Below are 18,174 nucleotides of genomic sequence, written 5' to 3'. Positions count from 1 at the left end.
TTAACATCTGTGGACCCTGCTGTTTCCTCTCTCCCCTTCCCTCTCCCCTTTTTGTTAGGGGATTTCCTAGTAGGGCATCATCGAGTATATTTGTTACGATTAGGATGCTGCATTTTAATGGGGGTTGATTTTAACATATAGAGCCATATTTAATGATTATTTACTATGATTTTTTATCTGTGCTCTATCTATTTGTTTTGTTAGCATACAGGCCCTTGAGGCAGAGTAGGTTTATAAAACTACAAATTAATAATAATAATAATAATAATAATAATAATAATAGTAATAATAATAATAATAATAATAATAATAATAATAATAATAATAATAATAATACATCCAAAGAGAGTCAAAGAGCCAGAACATTGAAATTAGTCCACTGGGCTGAGGATGCTGAAACCATAAAGAATCAAAAGAGTATAGGAGTCCAACAGTTTAAAACATATGAAAGGGAGCAGTGGCTAAAACAGAAGCCACTCCATGGGCGAATACTCTTTAAGAACATTGAAGGGAAGGTTGACAGCAAGAAAACATGGGAGTGAATTGGCTCAGACTAGGGGAACTCTAAAGAAGGGAAACTGAAGGCCTGATTTTTTTGCTGCCCAGGAGCAAAGCATTACAGGACAAATGCAATACAAAGACCGCGAGATCGAAAAGTCTTACAATGACTCAAAGTGCCGTCTCTTTCTGCAAAGAGGGTATTGATGAAACTGTGGAGCACATCATCTCTGCTGTTGTGTAAGAAAATAGCCCAAAACTGACTATCTTGAACGTCACCAATAGGCTAGCAAGCAATGGTGCACTGGAACCTTTGCAAAAGTCTGACCTGCCACCCTGTGGCAAGACCTGAGGTACTGCAGAGCTACCAAGCCAGAGGCAGAAGACTTCACATAGAAAATGAAGAAGCAAAAGTACTCTGGGACTTTTAGAATACAAATGGAGACAGACAGACACCTGGCACACAACACTCCCCAGACATAACAGTAAGTTAGAGAAAAAAAAGCATGTTTGGATCTATAGATGCTAAGCTGCTTTATTGCCAGTTGACAACAGGAGTAGTGAAAGGACAAAAAAGAGCTGGAAAAGATCACAAAATACAAAGGACCTACAAGATTGAAGTTGAACGATTGGCAATAAAAAAAGGTAAGAACAACAGTAATCCCACTGTGTAAGCTCTTGCAGCTCTAAGGGAGGGCAATCCCAAGAAATCTTGAAAAACATCTGGAAAGCCTCTGCAAACTTGGACCAGAACATCCAGTCCACATGCTGCAGAAAGCAGCACTTCTAGGAACTGCACACATTCTACGCAAATACCTCTAATATCCTAGGTCCTTGGGAAGGACTCGATATTCAGAGATGAATTCCAGACACTTGTGCTGTGTTGTTATGTGTATAATAATAATAATAATAATAATAATAATAATAATAATAATAATAATAATAATAATAATAATAATAAAAAACCAGACATGTTATGAATTTGTTACAATCATAAGGTCACCAGACCTCCTCTTACTGTTATGTTTATAATAACAACTCAATCCCCTCCCCCCCTTAAGACTTCCCCTCTAATCTGTCCTTGTTAACGTCTTCAACAACTTTTATGTCTTCATTTCCCATTTTCATCATCTCTATAAGTCCCTTCTATTATCAACTTATATATGTAACCCTTATGCCCATAACAATTATTAACAGAAACGAAGTTCTTTAGTTAGTAAGCTTAAAAAAAAAAGAAAATACTCAACTAATATTCTTGGGTGCTGTGTGGTTTCCGGGCTGTATGGCCGTGTTCTAGCAGCATTCTCTCCTGACGTTTCGCCTGCATCTGTGGCTGGCATCTTCAGAGGAAATGATCCTCTGAAGATGCCAGCCACAGATGCAGGCGAAACGTCAGGAGAGAATGCTGCTAGAACACGGCCATACAGCCCGGAAACCACACAGCACCCAAGTGATTCCGGCCATGAAAGCCTTCGACAATAAACTAATATTCTACTGGAGCTAGTACAATCTTGTTTCTTTTTGACTGATCATTTGTCCACGGTTGCCATGTTTGTCTATATTCATCTGAAGGTCTTCCCCTGATCTGAAAAGATATTCTATCCATTATGTACAAGTTCTGTACTTTTGTTTGCCACTCCTCCATTGTCGGTATCAGGTCTGTTCTCAGTATTTCTGTGAGCACCTTTGCCCAGGAGCAAACGGGCGGAGGCACCGCAGGAGTCTGAGCTGTGCTGAGCTGCACAAGGAGGTTTCTGCAGATTTGCTGGGCTGCATCCCAGGATGCTGAGGTTTCTGGGAAAGCGGGTGGCTGTTCTCACAGGGGTCTCTTGGGACCCCTTTTCTCCCTCCCTGGCTGGGGGGTGCCTTGCTGTCCGGCTGGCCAGGTGTGGCCGTGCCCCCTCCTCAGGGTGCCGGGCTTTCTGCCGCTTCTTCCTGCTTTGATTTGGGCTTTCCTCCCTTTGGCGTAGGAGGACGAGATGTCTGTGGCCAAAGCAAAGCTCTTCTTGGAATCCAACGTGTACTCAGTGGGTGACCCATACACCACCGTGCTGATGGCCTACGCCCTCACCCTGCTGCGCAGTCCCTTGGCACCTGCAGCGCTGCACAAGATGAACAGCCAGGCCATCACGCAAGGTAAAAAAACGACTGCCTGCCCCACCCCTGGGCAGCCTTTGCAAAAGCTTTACTCCACAGAAACAGAGGAGGCGGACGAGGCACCTCCTGAGCTTCCTTCTTTCTTTTCTTCACCCGTCTCGGGATCTCTCCTTGGTGTCATTATGAGACTCATTATGCAGTTCTCTACTTTAAGCATCCTATTTGTTTGGCGGTGAGCTTGCTGGGCATTTTGAGGTAGGTTCTTATGGTCAGTCCACACCTCGAAGGGGTGCTGGGCCCCCTCCAACCAATGTCTCCAGGTCGCCAATGTCCTGCGGATGGCACATGTTTCCTTGTCACCCACTGTCCAATTTAGTTCTGGGCCGGAAAACTTACAGGACTAGTATGCACAAGCATGCAGCTTCCTGTCCTCCCCCCGTTGAAGCAAAGCAGCCCCCAAAGTAACGTCCGAAGCGTCGACATGTAGAATAAATGGTTTGCTTGGGTTTGCATGCACCAACAGTGGTTCCGAGGTGAAGATCCCCTTGAGTGCCTGGAACGCCCCCTGGCACTCCGCTGTCCAGGCAAGGGGCGACCCCGGCCTGACCCCCCCAGGTCCAGTACTTTTGGTGCGGAGAAGGTCAGTGAGGGGAAGGACTACCCTGGCAAAGTCAGGGATGAAGTCCCTGTAGAAGTTCACAAACCCCAAAAAGGACTGTAGCTGCCTGCATGTGCGTGGGGCCGGCCAGTCTACAACAGTCTGAACCTTGCTCGGGTCCATCTCAACCCCTCGCCCCAAGATGCGGTAGCCCAAAAAGTCCACCTGTTCCTGGTGGAACTCACATTTAGAAAGCTTTGCATAGAGTTCGTGTCGTATGAGACGGCGCAGCACCTCCCAAACCAGCTTGATGTGTGCCTGGACATTCTCAGAATAGATTGACACATCGTCTAAATAAACAACAACTCCCTTAAACAGCAGGTCATGGAAGACCTCGTTGATGACGTTCATGAACACCCCAGGGGCCCCACTGAGGCTGAATGGCATCACAAGGTACTCGAACTGGCCTAAGGGGGTATTGAAAGCAGTGAGGTGTTCCTGTCCCTCAGTAATGCGGACCCGAAAATATGCCTCCCGCAAATCCAGTTTGGTGAACACCTTGCCTTTGGAGAGGTGTCCCAACAAGTCTTTGATCAAGAGAAGGGGGTATTTATTGTTCAGGGACTACATTCAGGCCTCTGTAGTCTGTACAGAGGCGGAGGAAGCCGTCCTTCTTGCGGAAAAGGACGGGGCCCCCCATGCGAGACTTAGAAGTTCTAATGAAGCCTCTTGCCAAGTTCTTGTTGATGAACTCCTGCAGCGCCGCCAGCTCGCAGGGGCTCATCTGATACCGTTTCCCCTTGGGAAGTTGGGCCCCCGGGACCAGTTCGATTGAGCAGTGGGTGCTGCAGTGGGGCTTTCTTGAACATTCTATATCAATCCCCCAACACCTCCCCCTTCCCCGTTCCCACATTCTACCCAAACTACAAAGCACCAAGGAATGAACTGAGTAAAGGAATACTTCCTTCTGTTCCTCATGGGAGAGAGAGTTCTCTTTGTTCACTCTCTATCCCTTTCCTGTGCATCGTGCCCTCCTTAGTTCTCTCTTTTCTTCGCTAAAATGTCCCAGATTGTTTCACCGTTCCTGGTACCAGAGGTGCTCCAACCCCCTAATTATCTTAGTTGCCCTCATCTGTACTTCTGCAAGCTCAGCCATGTCGTTATGCCGCATAACTATAGTCTCAACTGAAGAACTCCGAATTGGAACATGATATTCTTTATTGCAGAACTGTAGGTAGGAAACCATAGACAGATGTGGAATTGGATTACAATCTGCCTGCCCATTGATATACACATAAGAGCCTCCCTCCTTTTCCAGTGTCAGGTGGAACTGGTTTAAGCAGACAGTATAATATAATTGGATGTTTACATAACAGTGAAGCTAGGTTCTCAGAGCAAAGAGAGCTATGTTATCCTTACACCAAGCAAATGGAATGCAAACAAGCAGTTTTCTCTGAAAGAGGCTCGGAGTGAGATGAGGAAGTAAGAGTATGAAAGCAGGCAGGCAAATACACACACACACACACATACATACATACATGCAGATACCAAGATCAGTTCCCAAACTTCTCGCAGGAACAGCAGCAATACAAAGACTCCCAGACCCCCGAGAGTTGAGGAAAGCAGCAATATGGCAGGACCATCAAGGGGATGACACGTGTCCTTTTTGAGATGGTGACCAGAACTGCACACAGCATTCTAAACAAGGCAGCGGCATCACTCTATACATGGCGACATTCGCCATTTTATTTTCAACCCCTTTCCTAATCATTCCTACCATGGAGATTGTCTTTCTCCCTGCTGCTGCTTGCTGGGCTGACACTTTCATTTCTTTCCGTTTTAGCTAGCTCAGATGTTATCATCACATATTTAAAATTAGGGTTTTTTGGGTTCCAAATGATCTGTTAAGAAATTAGATAGCACTGTTGCCAGTACTAATCCTTGTGAGACCCTGCTGATCACTTCCCTCCACTGAGAGAAATGTCTTCCTGCCCTTCAACCTCATTCCCTGAGGGCCCAACCTCATTCCCTGACTTCTAAGCTTACTCGGGACTCTTTGTGAGAGACCTTGTCAAATCCCCTTGGAAATCCTTCGATCTCCTGCGTCTCCCTTATCTACGTGCTCGTCAGCCTGCTCAAAGGACTCCACGAGGTGGCAAAACCTCAGCAGGTTTTATTTTAATAACATTCTACTATTTTGTCTAGTACAGATATTAGGCCAAACTAGCCTGTAACTTCCTGTAAATTTGTCCATCTCAGACCTACTGCCCATCACTGACAAAGTCCTGCAGTAAAAGCCAGGCAAAAGGTGTGTCTCACATGCTAGGAAAAGGCAATCAATCCAATCCAATCCAAAAACCTTTATCAGGCATAAAACCAGAAGTACCATACATTCCAAATACAAAAACAGGATCATTGTTATATATCAGTGGTGGCGAACCTTTGGCACTCCAGATGTTATGGACTACAATTCCCATCAGCCCCTGCCAGCATGGCCAATTGGCCATGCTGACAGGGGCTGGTGGGAATTGTAGTCCATAACATCTGGAGTGCCAAAGGTTCGCCACCACAGTTATATATCATGTAGAACATGGATTAAAAATGTAGCAACTGCTTCAGAAATTTCTACATTAGGGCTGTTCAATAGCTTAGACATTTTTTGTTTGTCTGAGAGAAACATAAATTCTAGAGGTAGTAAAGCTCCCAGATCGGTTCTAATATCATTATACCTCGAACAGTAAAGCAGGATATGAGGGACTGAGTCTATATTGTTGGGACAGTACCGACAGCAACACTCACTTTGTGGGATGTTAAGGAAACGACCTTGAAGATAGACAGAGGGGAATGAGTTGCACCTTGCTCTGGTCATGACCCATCTGCACTTATGATTAACAAGCTGTTCTAAGTATACAGCAGGGCTAGATTTCGGGGGTGTGATCCCAAAGTATAGAGGGGAACAGGAGCTTTGTGCAGCACTCAGGAGAGATTGGTTTTCCTGGTCGTACAGTCTGATCTTTAGATGATGGTAAATTTCCGTGGCAGTAAGCATATGAAGAGACTCCCATGAGGCGTCCCCCTTTGGGGGCGGTTGGTCTAAAAATGTAATAAATAAATAAATTCCTGAGAAGAACCTGTTCCCTTCTGGCTCAAGGGGGGGGGGGGGGCTGCCATCCAGCAAACGTCTTCCATGAATGGTGCAAAGCGTCCTTGGTCTTTGGACAGCCTCAGTGGTCTGGCCCCAAATTGCTCTGAATAGATCACGGAGAGACTGTTGGGCCCCCCCCCCTCCATTTCTCAGTCGGAGCAGGGGCTCCAGAGCTCAGGCTCCTGCCCTGAGATGGGGGGCAGGCCCAGTTGATCAAGCACTGCTGCCAGCGCACAATACTGAGCGCACAATACTGAGCGCACAATACTGACCTTGGTGGATCAACGGTCTAACCCACTAAAGGCACCTTTATTATTATTTTTAATTGATAATTTTATTGGATAAGAAAGATTGACAATTTGAATTCCAGTTATTGCAAGATTAACAGCAATTGTTACATATAAGTGTTTACATAAAGTTATTACATGAAAAAATCTATCCATTTAAAAGCAACTCATTCTAACTTATGCACTTCAATTTTTAAAATAATATACTTCCAGCTAGGATACATATAATCTAATACATTTAATTCAGTTCAATTTTGATCTATCTAATTAGCATATAGACTTGTTGCTGTTTTATACAGAAAGAGATTTGTATATTAAATTCTAACTAGATGACCTGAGATACATATAAACTAGTCCATCATATTTATATACTTGGTCTTTGTTACTTAAATCTAATATTTCCTCCTTAATAATTGAGGTTGAATAAGGTTTGTTACATCAATACATACATCATATTATCTATACATAAAAGAAACAACTGATAGTCTTCCGTAACGTGCTGTCTATAGAGAGGAAAAGAGAAAAAAAGATGATTTAACAATTTATTACATTTTGTAAGAATACTCATCAAGTATTTTACTAACGGTTCCCATGTTGGTGAAAAATCAGTTAAATTGTGATGTTCTATAAGATTTGAAATTTTGTCCATTTTTATATACTCTTATTAATTTGAAAAAAAAATCTTCAATTGAGGGAACATTTCCTACTTTCCATGTTTTTGCATAATTAATTCTGGCAGCTGAAAGCATATATAAAATTAATTTGTAATTTTTCCTGGTCTTTACAGAATCGAACATATTTAATAAAAAAAATTTCTGGCAAGAATTTAAACTGGTATCCTAAAATTTTGGTCATAACTATATGTATTTCTTTCCAGTATATTTGGGCTTGTCCACATTGCCACCACATATGAAAATAGGTCACTAAAGGCACCTTTATGTGCTCACGTGTTCACTGGAGGCAGCCTGTTGTCCCCGCCCAAGAGAAGAAGCCACTGGTGCCCCAGGTGGAAGGACAGTAAAGCCTTTGGGCCAGGTGGTAGACACAGTACCCATATCTTGTCTGCCAGTAAAGCTGGGATGGGAAAATAATTCTCTCCACGTTCGAGGGGGGGGTGTTGTGTGGCTCTACTGGTCACCTGGAGCGAGGGGAAACTGCGCCTGGGGCGCACACGCCCTGCGCCCCTGCCGCAGCATCACCTGCCCCAGAACGCTCTGCCACATCCCACCACACCCCCTTGACAGTCTGGCCACGCCTCCACCACTGCTCTGCCCAGGGCATCCTGTCCCCCCCTTCCCCCTTCCCCATGGGCGTTACGCCACTGTCACCTGCAGTGGTTTGTGCAGTTTCCTGCGTGGGACTCAAGTACATGTGTGGGGAGGGGGGGATTGATGACAGATGGTCATGGCTTGTGGTGTGTGTGTGCAGACGTAGCTGCCACTGGACTTCTTTGCCTTTGCCCTCTGTCAGGGGTCACAGCCAGAAGGTAGCTGGCAGGCTTAGAGTGCCCCTCTTTCCTAGGTGGCATCTCTTCTGGCATCTCCTGTTTGTCTGCCTTCCATTCCTCTTCTAGATGGCATCACCCACTGGAGCTTCACAGGGACTCCGGCTGCCAACGAGGACACCTTCGTGGGATTTAATGATGGCCATTTTCGGTCAGGTAAAATCTCTGTTGCTATTGCTGATGGCGTCTTGGGTGGCATGTGGGAGAGGTCAAGTATTGGCATGCAAGGACTTGCACAGAGCTGTGAAAAAGGCAAACTCTATGCTGGGGATAATTAGGAAAGGAATTGAGAATAAAACTGCAAAGATTGTCATGCCCTTATATAAAGCCGTGGTGCTACTGCACTTGGAGTACTGTGTTCAGTTCTGGTCGCCACATCTCAAAAAGGATATTGAGGAGATAGAAAAAGTGCAGAGAAGGGCAACAAGGATGATTGAGGGACTGGAGCACCTTCCTTACGAGGAGAGGCTGCAGCATTTGGGACACCTGCAGTGGTTTGTGCAGTTTCCTGCGTGGGACTCAAGTACATGTGTGGGGAGGGGGGGATTGATGACAGATGGTCATGGCTTGTGGTGTGTGTGTGCAGACGTAGCTGCCACTGGACTTGGAGAGGAGACGGCTGAGGGGGATATGATTGAAGTCTATAAAATTATGCATGGGGTAGAAAACGTTAACAGAGAGAATTTTTCCTCTCTTTCTCACAATACTAGAACCAGGGGTCATCCATTGAAAATGCTGGGGGGAAGAATGAGGACTAATCAAAGGAAACACTTCTTCACACAACGTGTGATTGGTGTTTTGGAATGTGCTGCCACAGGAGGTGGTGATGGCCACTCACCTGGATAGCTTTAAGAGGGGCTTGGACAGATTTATGGAAGAGGAGAAGTCGATTTATGGCTACCAATCTTGATCCTCCTTGATCTGAGATTGCAAATGCCTGAACAGTCCAGGTGCTCGGGAGCAACAGCCGCAGAAGGCCATTGCTTTCACATCCTGCACGTGAGCTCCCAAAGGCACCTGGTGGGCCACTGCGAGTAGCAGAGTGCTGGACTAGATGGACTCTGGTCTGATCCAGCTGGCTTGTTCTTATGTTCTTATGGGATGTGAAGAGCAGCTGCTCCGTGTTCTAAAGGTTCCAGTTTGAGTCCTCAGGATCCCCACAGCTCAAGATTGAATGCCTGAAACTTGGCCTGGCCCTCGGGGGAAAAGACGGAAGACACTGGGGAGATCTGTGAGAAGCAGCTGCTCCAACAGCCCCCTCTGCTTGCCTCCCTTCTGCCTCCAGTGGTGTCTGCCGAAGTGGAAATGACGGCCTACGCCCTACTGACCTACGCCATGCTGGGGGACGTGGCATCAGCGCTGCCCGTGGTCAAGTGGCTTTCTCAGCAAAGGAACGCTCTGGGCGGCTTCTCTTCCACCCAGGTGAGGCGAGAACAAATGTGGTAAATGAATGAGAGTTTTTCAAAATTCGTCCTTGTACTCAAAATAAGTAGGAATATTTGCCAACTTTGATCCTTTGATCCTCTTTGATCTGAGATTGCAAATGCCTTAACAGACCAGGTGCTCGGGAGCAACAGCTGCAGAAGGCCATTGCTTTCACCTCCTGCATGTGAGCTCCCCAAGGCACCTGGTGGGCCACTGCGAGTAGCAGAGTGCTGGACTAGATGGACTCTGGTCTAATCCAGCAGGCTCTTTTTTATGTTCTTATGCTGTGGGTTGGGTCCCATAGAACTGCTGTGCTCACCGTGGGATCTTCCTCTTGTCTGTGGCCCTGCTTTTTATGTTGGTTGGCAAATCTTGCCTGGCTGTTAGAAGAACTAATAAGCAAATGGAGTGTGGGGAAGGGGGAGAAGTATCAATCACTAGTCTAATGCAACGTGAATATTCCTCACTCAACAAACACGCATTGCACCAACCGCTTTTATATTGTGCAAAACAAACATTCATCAATCATATTAGGGATAATTCTTCAAGGTGATATTCTCACATCCATTCATTTTCCCTTTTCTACTCCAAAGCAAGAGTGTGATCTGAAGAAGAACTTTTCGGAAATGGTCATAATAGCGCAATCCGTTCATTCTCAATATCTGGATCAGGTACAGACCGGTTCCATTACCAATCCAAACGAAAATTGACTTACAATATATGGACTTGATATAATTGAAATGCAGCACACTGAAGCTTATGTGCCATCTTAGAGAACAATAATTTGCGTCCCTTTGGAAATTACGGAGACGGAGGTCCGTGGTAACCAACACAAGAGGACTTGATTGAGACAAATCGGAGACACAACCAGTGAATGCTGCTATCTGGGTTATTCTGGGTTATTCTCTTTAGTTTGGAGAGGAGGCGTCTGAGGGGGGATATGATTGAAGTCTATAAAATTATGCACGGAGTAGAAAATGTTGACAGAGAGACATTTTTCTCTCTTTCCCACAATACTAGAACCAGGGGGCATTTATTGAAAATGCTGGGGGGAAGAATCAGGACTAATAAAAGGAAACACTTTTTCACGCAACGTGTGATTGGTGTTTGGAATATGCTGCCACAGGAGGTGGTGATGGCCACTCACCTGGATAGCTTTAAAAAGGACTTGGACAGATTTATGGAGGAGAAGTCGATTTATGGCTCCCAATCTTGATCCTCCTTGATCTGAGATTGCAAATGCCTTAGCAGACCAGGTGCTCGGGAGCGGGAGCCGCAGAAGACCCTTGCTTTCACCTCCTGCCTGTGAGCTCCCAAAGACACCTGGTGGGGCCTACTCGCGAGATAGCAGAGTGCTTTGGACTGATGATGGACTCTAGTCCTAATAATCCAGCAGAGCTGAGGATTCCTTTATGTTCTTATATGTTCTTATTGTTAACAGCTGTATGTCGTTATATGGTGAGATGTTTAAGCAGTTGTTCTGCCACCTTTCATATTTCACCGCTTTTGTGCCAACGTCTCTTTATGAATGTTTGTTTTGCACAATATAAAAGCGGCTGATGCAACGTGTGTGTGTTGAGTGAGGAAGGGGGAGAAGTCCCCTTTGCAAGACCTGGGTTGGTAGCAAGCCAGTTCTGGAGCAGCTTCTCAGCTGGGCGTTCTCGTCTCCACTCGCTGGGAAGAGGGGACAAGAAGACGGATGCAGCCCGCCAAGTGGTGCGCAGCCGCAACCCTCTGTGAACTCCGGCTTCTGTTTCCCTGAACTGCAGGATACTTGCGTGGCCCTCCAGGCTCTGGCAGAATATGCCATCCTGTCCTACACTGGAGGGGTCAACCTGACTGTTTCCTTGGCCTCCACCAACCTGGACTACCAAGAGACCTTTGAGCTGAACAAAGCCAACCGGAAGCTCCTGCAGACCACCAGGGTAAGAGGACCTCGCTGCAGGTGCCCCTCCCCAAGGAGAGTGAAATTCACCGTGACTCCCCGTTCCTCTTCCTCCACAGATCCCTTCCATCCCCACGGGGCTGTTTGTCAGTGCCAAGGGAGACGGCTGCTGCCTCCTAAAGGTGAGAGTTTTTTTGCTGTTGGGAAGTGGAGGCTGTACAGGAAGAGGAGCCACGAAAGTAGGAGTCTGAACTCAAATCGTCTAAGTTTCCCCCTGGATCTGGAGTCCAGAGTCTGAGTTCGATCTGAGCGTTAAGTCTGAGTTCACCCTTCCTGAGTTTCGTCTGAGTTAGATCTGGAGTTCGTCTCCTGGAGTTAAATCACAAAGACTCTGGAAGCCTCGTCTGAGGTTGAAGGCTGAAGGTTCGGGCTCTGAGTTCCTCAGCCTTGAGTTTGTCAGCTCTGAGTTTGTTCCTGAGTTCAAGTCACCTGGAGCTCTGTCTGAGGGGATTCGATCCTGAGTTCTTCTGGAGTTTTCAGATCTGAGTTCGTCTGAGTTCTCACCTGGGAAGGCTGTGCTGTCTGAGGAGTTAAAATCTGAGTCTAAGATCTGAGCCTTTAGATCACTGAGTTCTGGCTCTTAGGTCTAGACTGTCTGAGAGTCTCTGCTCCTCAGTTTGGCCTGAAGGATTGCACAGCCTTCTTGAGTTTGTCTGAGAGGGATTAGATCTAGTTCGTCTGAGTTAAATCTGAGTTTCGGTCTGGAGTTAGATCTGGAGGTCTAGCTTTCCTAGTTAGATTCTGCCTCGAGGTCTGCCTCCTGAAGATTCGTCTGGGAGGGAGTTAAGTCGATCTGAGTTTTAGTCTAGGGATTTGTCTCGAGTTTCTTGTCTAGAGATTCTCCACCCGAGAGCTCTGAGTTTTGTCTGGAGTTAGATAAAAGACTCGTCTGAGCCTCCTGTCTAGGGAGGTTCTGATCTGAGCCTCCCGCCCTATCTTCTGAGTTTTCCCCTGGGCTCTGAGTTAGATCTAGAGTTTCGTCTGGAGTTCTGTCTGAGCCTTCGTCTGAGGATTCTGTCTATCCCGAGTTCGCTCTGAGTTAGCTTCTGAGTTTAGCTCTGAGGGAGTTAGATCCTGAGGTTCGTCTGAGGTTCGTCTCTGGGGTTTAGCTCTGAGGGATTAGATCCTGAGGTTAGATCTTGGAGTTAGTCTGAGGGTTCGGATCCTGAGGTTAGCTCTGAGGTTAGATCACTGAGGGATTCGATCTGAGTTCATCTGAGTTCAAGCTCTGGAGTTTCTGTCTGAGGTTAGGCCTCTGAAAGGGCCCTCCTAGCCCTGAGGGTTCCCGTCTGAGTTCGATCTGAGGAGTGTTCGTCTACAGAGAGTGGAATACTAGAGGTGCGTCCTGAGAGTCTAGATCTGAGGTTCGTCTGAGTTTCGTCTGAGTTTGTCTGAGTTTCATCTGAGTTCGTCTGAGTTTGTCTGAGTTCGTCTGAGTTTCGTCTGAGTTCGTCTGAGGTTCGTCTGGCATGAGTTAGTCTTGAGGCTTAAGTCTGAGGATTTCGCTCTGAGGAGCCTTAACGTCTGAGGTTCGATCTCAGTTTCAAGATCTGAAGGAGTTCGCTCTGAGGATTCTGCCTTGAGTTAGATCTGAGGAGTCTAGATCTGAGAGTCTAGATCCTGAGGTTCGTCTGAGGAATTAGCTCCTTGAGGTGCGTCTGAGGAATGCGATCTGAAGGTTTCGATCTGAGTTTAAGAACACTGAGGTTCGTCTGAGTTTCGTCTGAGTTTGTCTGAGTTTCGTCTGAGTTCGTCTGAGTTTCATCTGAGTTTGTCTGAGTTTGTCTGAGTTCTTCTGAGTTTCGTCTGAGTTAGTCTGAGGTTCGTCTGAGTTAGTCTGAGGTTCGTCTGAGTTACCTGATCTGGAGTTCGTCTGAGGAGTTCGCCTCTCAGTTTCTGTCTCCCGAAGAGTCTAGATCTGAAGGGGTCGGCTCTGAGTTCGCCTTCACTGAAGGGTTAGATCTGGAGGAGGGTTCGCTCCTGAGTTAGTCTATTTGAGTTTTACGTCTGAGTCTGCTTGAGCTTAAGTGCCCCTGAAGAGGAGTTAGATCCTGAGGAGGTTCCTGTCCTGGAGGGAGTCTCGTCTGAGGTTCGTCTGAGGTTCGTCTGAGGTGCTGTCTGAGTTAGATCTGCCTGAGTTTAGATCTTGGAGTTTAGATCTGAGTTTGTTCCTGAAGAGTTTCATCTGAGTTCGTCTGAGTTCGTCTGAGTTTCGTCTGAGTTCGTCTGAGTTCGTCTGAGTTCGTCTGAGGTTCGTCTGAGCGAAGCCTTGAAGTCTGTGAGGTTAGATACTGAGTTAGTCCTGAGGTTAAGTCTGAGTTAGATCGACTGAGGTTCTGATCTGAGGGATTCCTGTCTATGCTGGAGTTCATCTTGAGGAGGGCCTCGCCTCGAAGGCTCTGATCTGAAGGCGGCTCGATCTGTGAGTTCGGCTCCTGAGGTTCGCCTTGAGTTCGGCTCTTGAGGTCTAGATCTAGCAAGGTTCGTCTGAGGTTCGTCTGAGTTTCGTCTGAGTTTCGTCTGAGTTTCGTCTGAGTTTCGTCTGAATTTTGTCTGAGTTCGTCTGAGTTCTTCCTGGGGAAAGGGGTCCCAGTGCTTGATTCTGCTTGCAGATCGACGTCTCTTACAATGTCCCCGACCCTGTGGCCAAGCCAGCTTTCCAGCTTCTGGTAAACCTGCAGGAGCCAAAACACAAGCACCACCGGCGAGCCCCAGGGGCCCCCGTACCCCCCTCCCCAAACAAGAACCGTTTGGAAGCCTCCCACTGGGGGATGGTGTTGGGAGATGATGACGACCCCGCTTCGGAACAAGATCACCAGGAGTACACAGTGGCCGTGGAGGTTTGCATGAGGTGGGCCTCGGCGAACTGGTCCTTGCCTGTGTGTTTAGAAGGCAGCTGGGCACATGTCTCTCCTTCCCCCCCCCCCGCCCCGCCCCAAGCTTGCAATTGCTTCCAAATTCTGAAATCGGAAACACACAAACACACCAAATTATAATTAGCTAACTAAAAGGAGCAGCAGTGGCATAGGAGGTTAAGAGCTCGTGTATCTAATCTGGAGGAACCGGGTTTGATTCCCAGCTCTGCCACCTGAGCTGTGGAGGCTTATCTGGGGAATTCAGATCAGCCTGTGCACTCCCACACACGCCGGCTGGGTGACCTTGGGCTAGTCACAGTTTCTCGGAGCTTTCTCAGCCCCACCTACCTCACAGGGAAAGTTTGTTGTAGAGGGGGGAGGGAGCAAGGAGATTGTCAGCCCCTTTGAGTCTCCTGCAGGAGAGAAAGGGGGGATATAAATCCAAACTCCTCCTCCTCCTCCTCCTCCTCCTCCTCCTCCTCCTCCTCCTCCTCCTCCTTCTTCTAAAATCCATAAAATCATAAGAATTGAAACATGATTTTAAAAAGATTCTAAACAAGTACACAAAATTCTAACAGCCAGAAAAGAATATGGCCAAGCAATTCAGTGAGGCCCCAAAAGCCAAGCGAATGCCTGGGCCAGTGACACAAAGATTCCCTCCTGAGCCCTGGCCCCTTGGCTAGCCCCTCCGCAGCGTGGCCTGGGGGGTATGGGAATGGCCAACTCTGGGGCTTGCTGCTGCTGCTGCTGCTGCTTGTAATGTCATCCTGATTTTATTGGTTTTCTAAGAATAAGACAGTTTTATAATAATTTTTATAGTGCAATCCTGTGCAGAGTCACCTCCTGACGAAGTCCCTTCATGTCAGTGGGCTTTAGGCAAAGGATTGTGCCGTTAGAAATGCTTCACCTGGCTCAGTGCCGGCCTTTTTGTGTTCTGCTCTTCGCAGCAGGTTGGAGCTGCTGCTTGTACAGAGGGGCAGTCTAGGACAGTGATGGCAAACCTTTTTGAGACCGAGTTCCCAAATTGCAACCCAAACCCCACTTATTTATCGCAAAGGGCCAACCGGTTGGCTCCCTCTTCCTCCGGGCCGGGGCTTCACCCTGCTCGAAGCAGGGGCAGAAGCCCTGCTCTAGCCTCCAGCAAGAGTCCCTGCGGCGCGCCAAGACTGCTCTTGTGCCTTTCTAGCATCTCTGCCTCCTCTGCGCCCCCCTGACCCCCCGGGCAACAGCCACCTGGAGCACAGGCACCAGGCCCGCCAGCCGAGTCCTCCCTGCTCACCGCGATGCGCGTACGTCGTGTTCAGTGGCCCAGGCCAGCCTAGATGTGTGTGTGTTTGTGTGTGGGGGGGTGATTTTCCACCCCCCACATGATGAACTCTGTGTGCACGTGCCCACAGAGAAGGCTCCGAGTGCCACCTCTGGCACCCGTGCCATAGGTTTGCCATCACTGACCTAGCTCAGTGCCGGCCTTTTTGTCTTCTGCTCTTCACAGCAGGTTGGAGCTGCCGCTTGTACAGAGGGGCAGTCTAGGAACTGGCTGCAGTGGCAAAAGCCTCTCTAGCCCCCAGTCTGGCTGGTCCCGATGCTCTGTCTCCTACTTCCTTAGAGGCACAAGCCCACAGTGGCAGCTTTGATTTTGGGGGGCCCCACTTGTAACTCCCAGTGGCAAAGGGGATGCAGATGGTCTTGTCATGTGATTCAGCCATTTCTTGTGCACGCGTGATGTTGGGGCGTCAGGCACTTCATTCAGTCTCTCTGTCACCCACCCACTCCAACCTGTCCTGGGAAGATGGCTGCACTCCGGCTCTTCCAACATGGCTGTCCTAGAGGTGCCACTCCTGTCGGGCTTCCAAGCAGACATTGAGAGTCTGGAGCAGGTAAGAACCCCCTCTTGGGCTGCCCCTGGAGCATTGCAGCCTGTTCTTGGGCCATTCCTGCCTCCTCCCGGGCTGCCGCCTACCAAAGACGGGACGAGAGTTTGGGCACCTCTCTGGACCTCGAGCCCACAAGTCTTTTCCTCCTCTCTGTTCCCGCTTACCAGCCTTGTGTTGACTAGAACTTGCTGGGCATCCTTGCATGGGGGGGTGGGAAGAGGCTGTCCCACCCCCGTGCCCTGCTGTCCTGGGTTGCTGCTGTGGGACTTGGTGGGGGTCATTTTTTTTCCTTCCCAGTTGCTCCTGAACAAACAGACCGGCCTGAAGAGGTATGAAGTGGATGGCAGAAAAGTCCTGTTCTATTTTGATGAGGTAGGTCACATCTCTGTAGGGAGCAGAAGGTCCCATCCTACAAAATAGCCTTTCTAAAGCGAGGACTAGATTTCTGACGCACACACACACACACCGGTTAAAAAAAAAGGGAAGAGCCTTTTAAAATGCTGTCTGCTCCTCAGCCGTAGCACATCCCGCTTCCAGGCAGCGTGGGGTAGTGGTTAAGTGCAGTGGACATTAATCTGGAGAGCTGGGTTTGATTCCTGCTCCCTCCACGTGAGCCGCAAACTCTAAACCGGAGTTTTAAAATGGGGCTGTTGGACGCCACCTATGTTTAGCCTATATATTAGGTTTAGTTTTTCTTTTTACCGCTGCTGTTAAAGGTTTCAGCTGTTCCCCCCACCCCCCCCCCCCCCCACCCCCCCCCCCCCCCACCCCCCCCCCCCCCCACCCCCCCCCCCCCCCACCCCCCCCCCCCCCCACCCCCCCCCCCCCCCACCCCCCCCCCCCCCCACCCCCCCCCCCCCCCACCCCCCCCCCCCCCCACCCCCCCCCCCCCCCACCCCCCCCCCCCCCCACCCCCCCCCCCCCCCACCCCCCCCCCCCCCCACCCCCCCCCCCCCCCACCCCCCCCCCCCCCCACCCCCCCCCCCCCCCACCCCCCCCCCCCCCCACCCCCCCCCCCCCCCACCCCCCCCCCCCCCCACCCCCCCCCCCCCCCACCCCCCCCCCCCCCCACCCCCCCCCCCCCCCACCCCCCCCCCCCCCCACCCCCCCCCCCCCCCACCCCCCCCCCCCCCCACCCCCCCCCCCCCCCACCCCCCCCCCCCCCCACCCCCCCCCCCCCCCACCCCCCCCCCCCCCCACCCCCCCCCCCCCCCACCCCCCCCCCCCCCCACCCCCCCCCCCCCCCACCCCCCCCCCCCCCCACCCCCCCCCCCCCCCACCCCCCCCCCCCCCCACCCCCCCCCCCCCCCACCCCCCCCCCCCCCCACCCCCCCCCCCCCCCACCCCCCCCCCCCCCCACCCCCCCCCCCCCCCACCCCCCCCCCCCCCCACCCCCCCCCCCCCCCACCCCCCCCCCCCCCCACCCCCCCCCCCCCCCACCCCCCCCCCCCCCCACCCCCCCCCCCCCCCACCCCCCCCCCCCCCCACCCCCCCCCCCCCCCACCCCCCCCCCCCCCCACCCCCCCCCCCCCCCACCCCCCCCCCCCCCCACCCCCCCCCCCCCCCACCCCCCCCCCCCCCCACCCCCCCCCCCCCCCACCCCCCCCCCCCCCCACCCCCCCCCCCCCCCACCCCCCCCCCCCCCCACCCCCCCCCCCCCCCACCCCCCCCCCCCCCCACCCCCCCCCCCCCCCACCCCCCCCCCCCCCCACCCCCCCCCCCCCCCACCCCCCCCCCCCCCCACCCCCCCCCCCCCCCACCCCCCCCCCCCCCCACCCCCCCCCCCCCCCACCCCCCCCCCCCCCCACCCCCCCCCCCCCCCACCCCCCCCCCCCCCCACCCCCCCCCCCCCCCACCCCCCCCCCCCCCCACCCCCCCCCCCCCCCACCCCCCCCCCCCCCCACCCCCCCCCCCCCCCACCCCCCCCCCCCCCCACCCCCCCCCCC

At 50.9% G+C, this 18,174-nt stretch overlaps 1 protein-coding gene across 1 annotated transcript in view; it reads left to right on the top strand.

The window, feature by feature from the left end:
* The window catches only part of CPAMD8 (C3 and PZP like alpha-2-macroglobulin domain containing 8), a 77,802-nt gene extending 60,858 nt beyond the window's left edge, over nt 1-16,944 (top strand). Inside the window, 9 exon segments of the mRNA XM_048496636.1 lie at nt 2,209-2,219; nt 2,469-2,634; nt 8,199-8,285; nt 9,415-9,551; nt 11,324-11,479; nt 11,559-11,621; nt 14,112-14,350; nt 16,144-16,231; nt 16,526-16,944. Of these exon segments, the coding sequence (XP_048352593.1) occupies nt 2,209-2,219; nt 2,469-2,634; nt 8,199-8,285; nt 9,415-9,551; nt 11,324-11,479; nt 11,559-11,621; nt 14,112-14,350; nt 16,144-16,231; nt 16,526-16,648 (1,070 nt within the window). The 3' untranslated portion in view covers nt 16,649-16,944.
* The last annotated feature ends 1,230 nt before the right edge of the window (nt 16,945-18,174 follow it).

This window comes from Sphaerodactylus townsendi, linkage group LG05, assembly GCF_021028975.2.
Source record: "Sphaerodactylus townsendi isolate TG3544 linkage group LG05, MPM_Stown_v2.3, whole genome shotgun sequence".
Lineage (NCBI taxonomy): Eukaryota > Metazoa > Chordata > Lepidosauria > Squamata > Sphaerodactylidae > Sphaerodactylus > Sphaerodactylus townsendi.
This window is presented reverse-complemented; position numbering and strand designations above follow the sequence as displayed.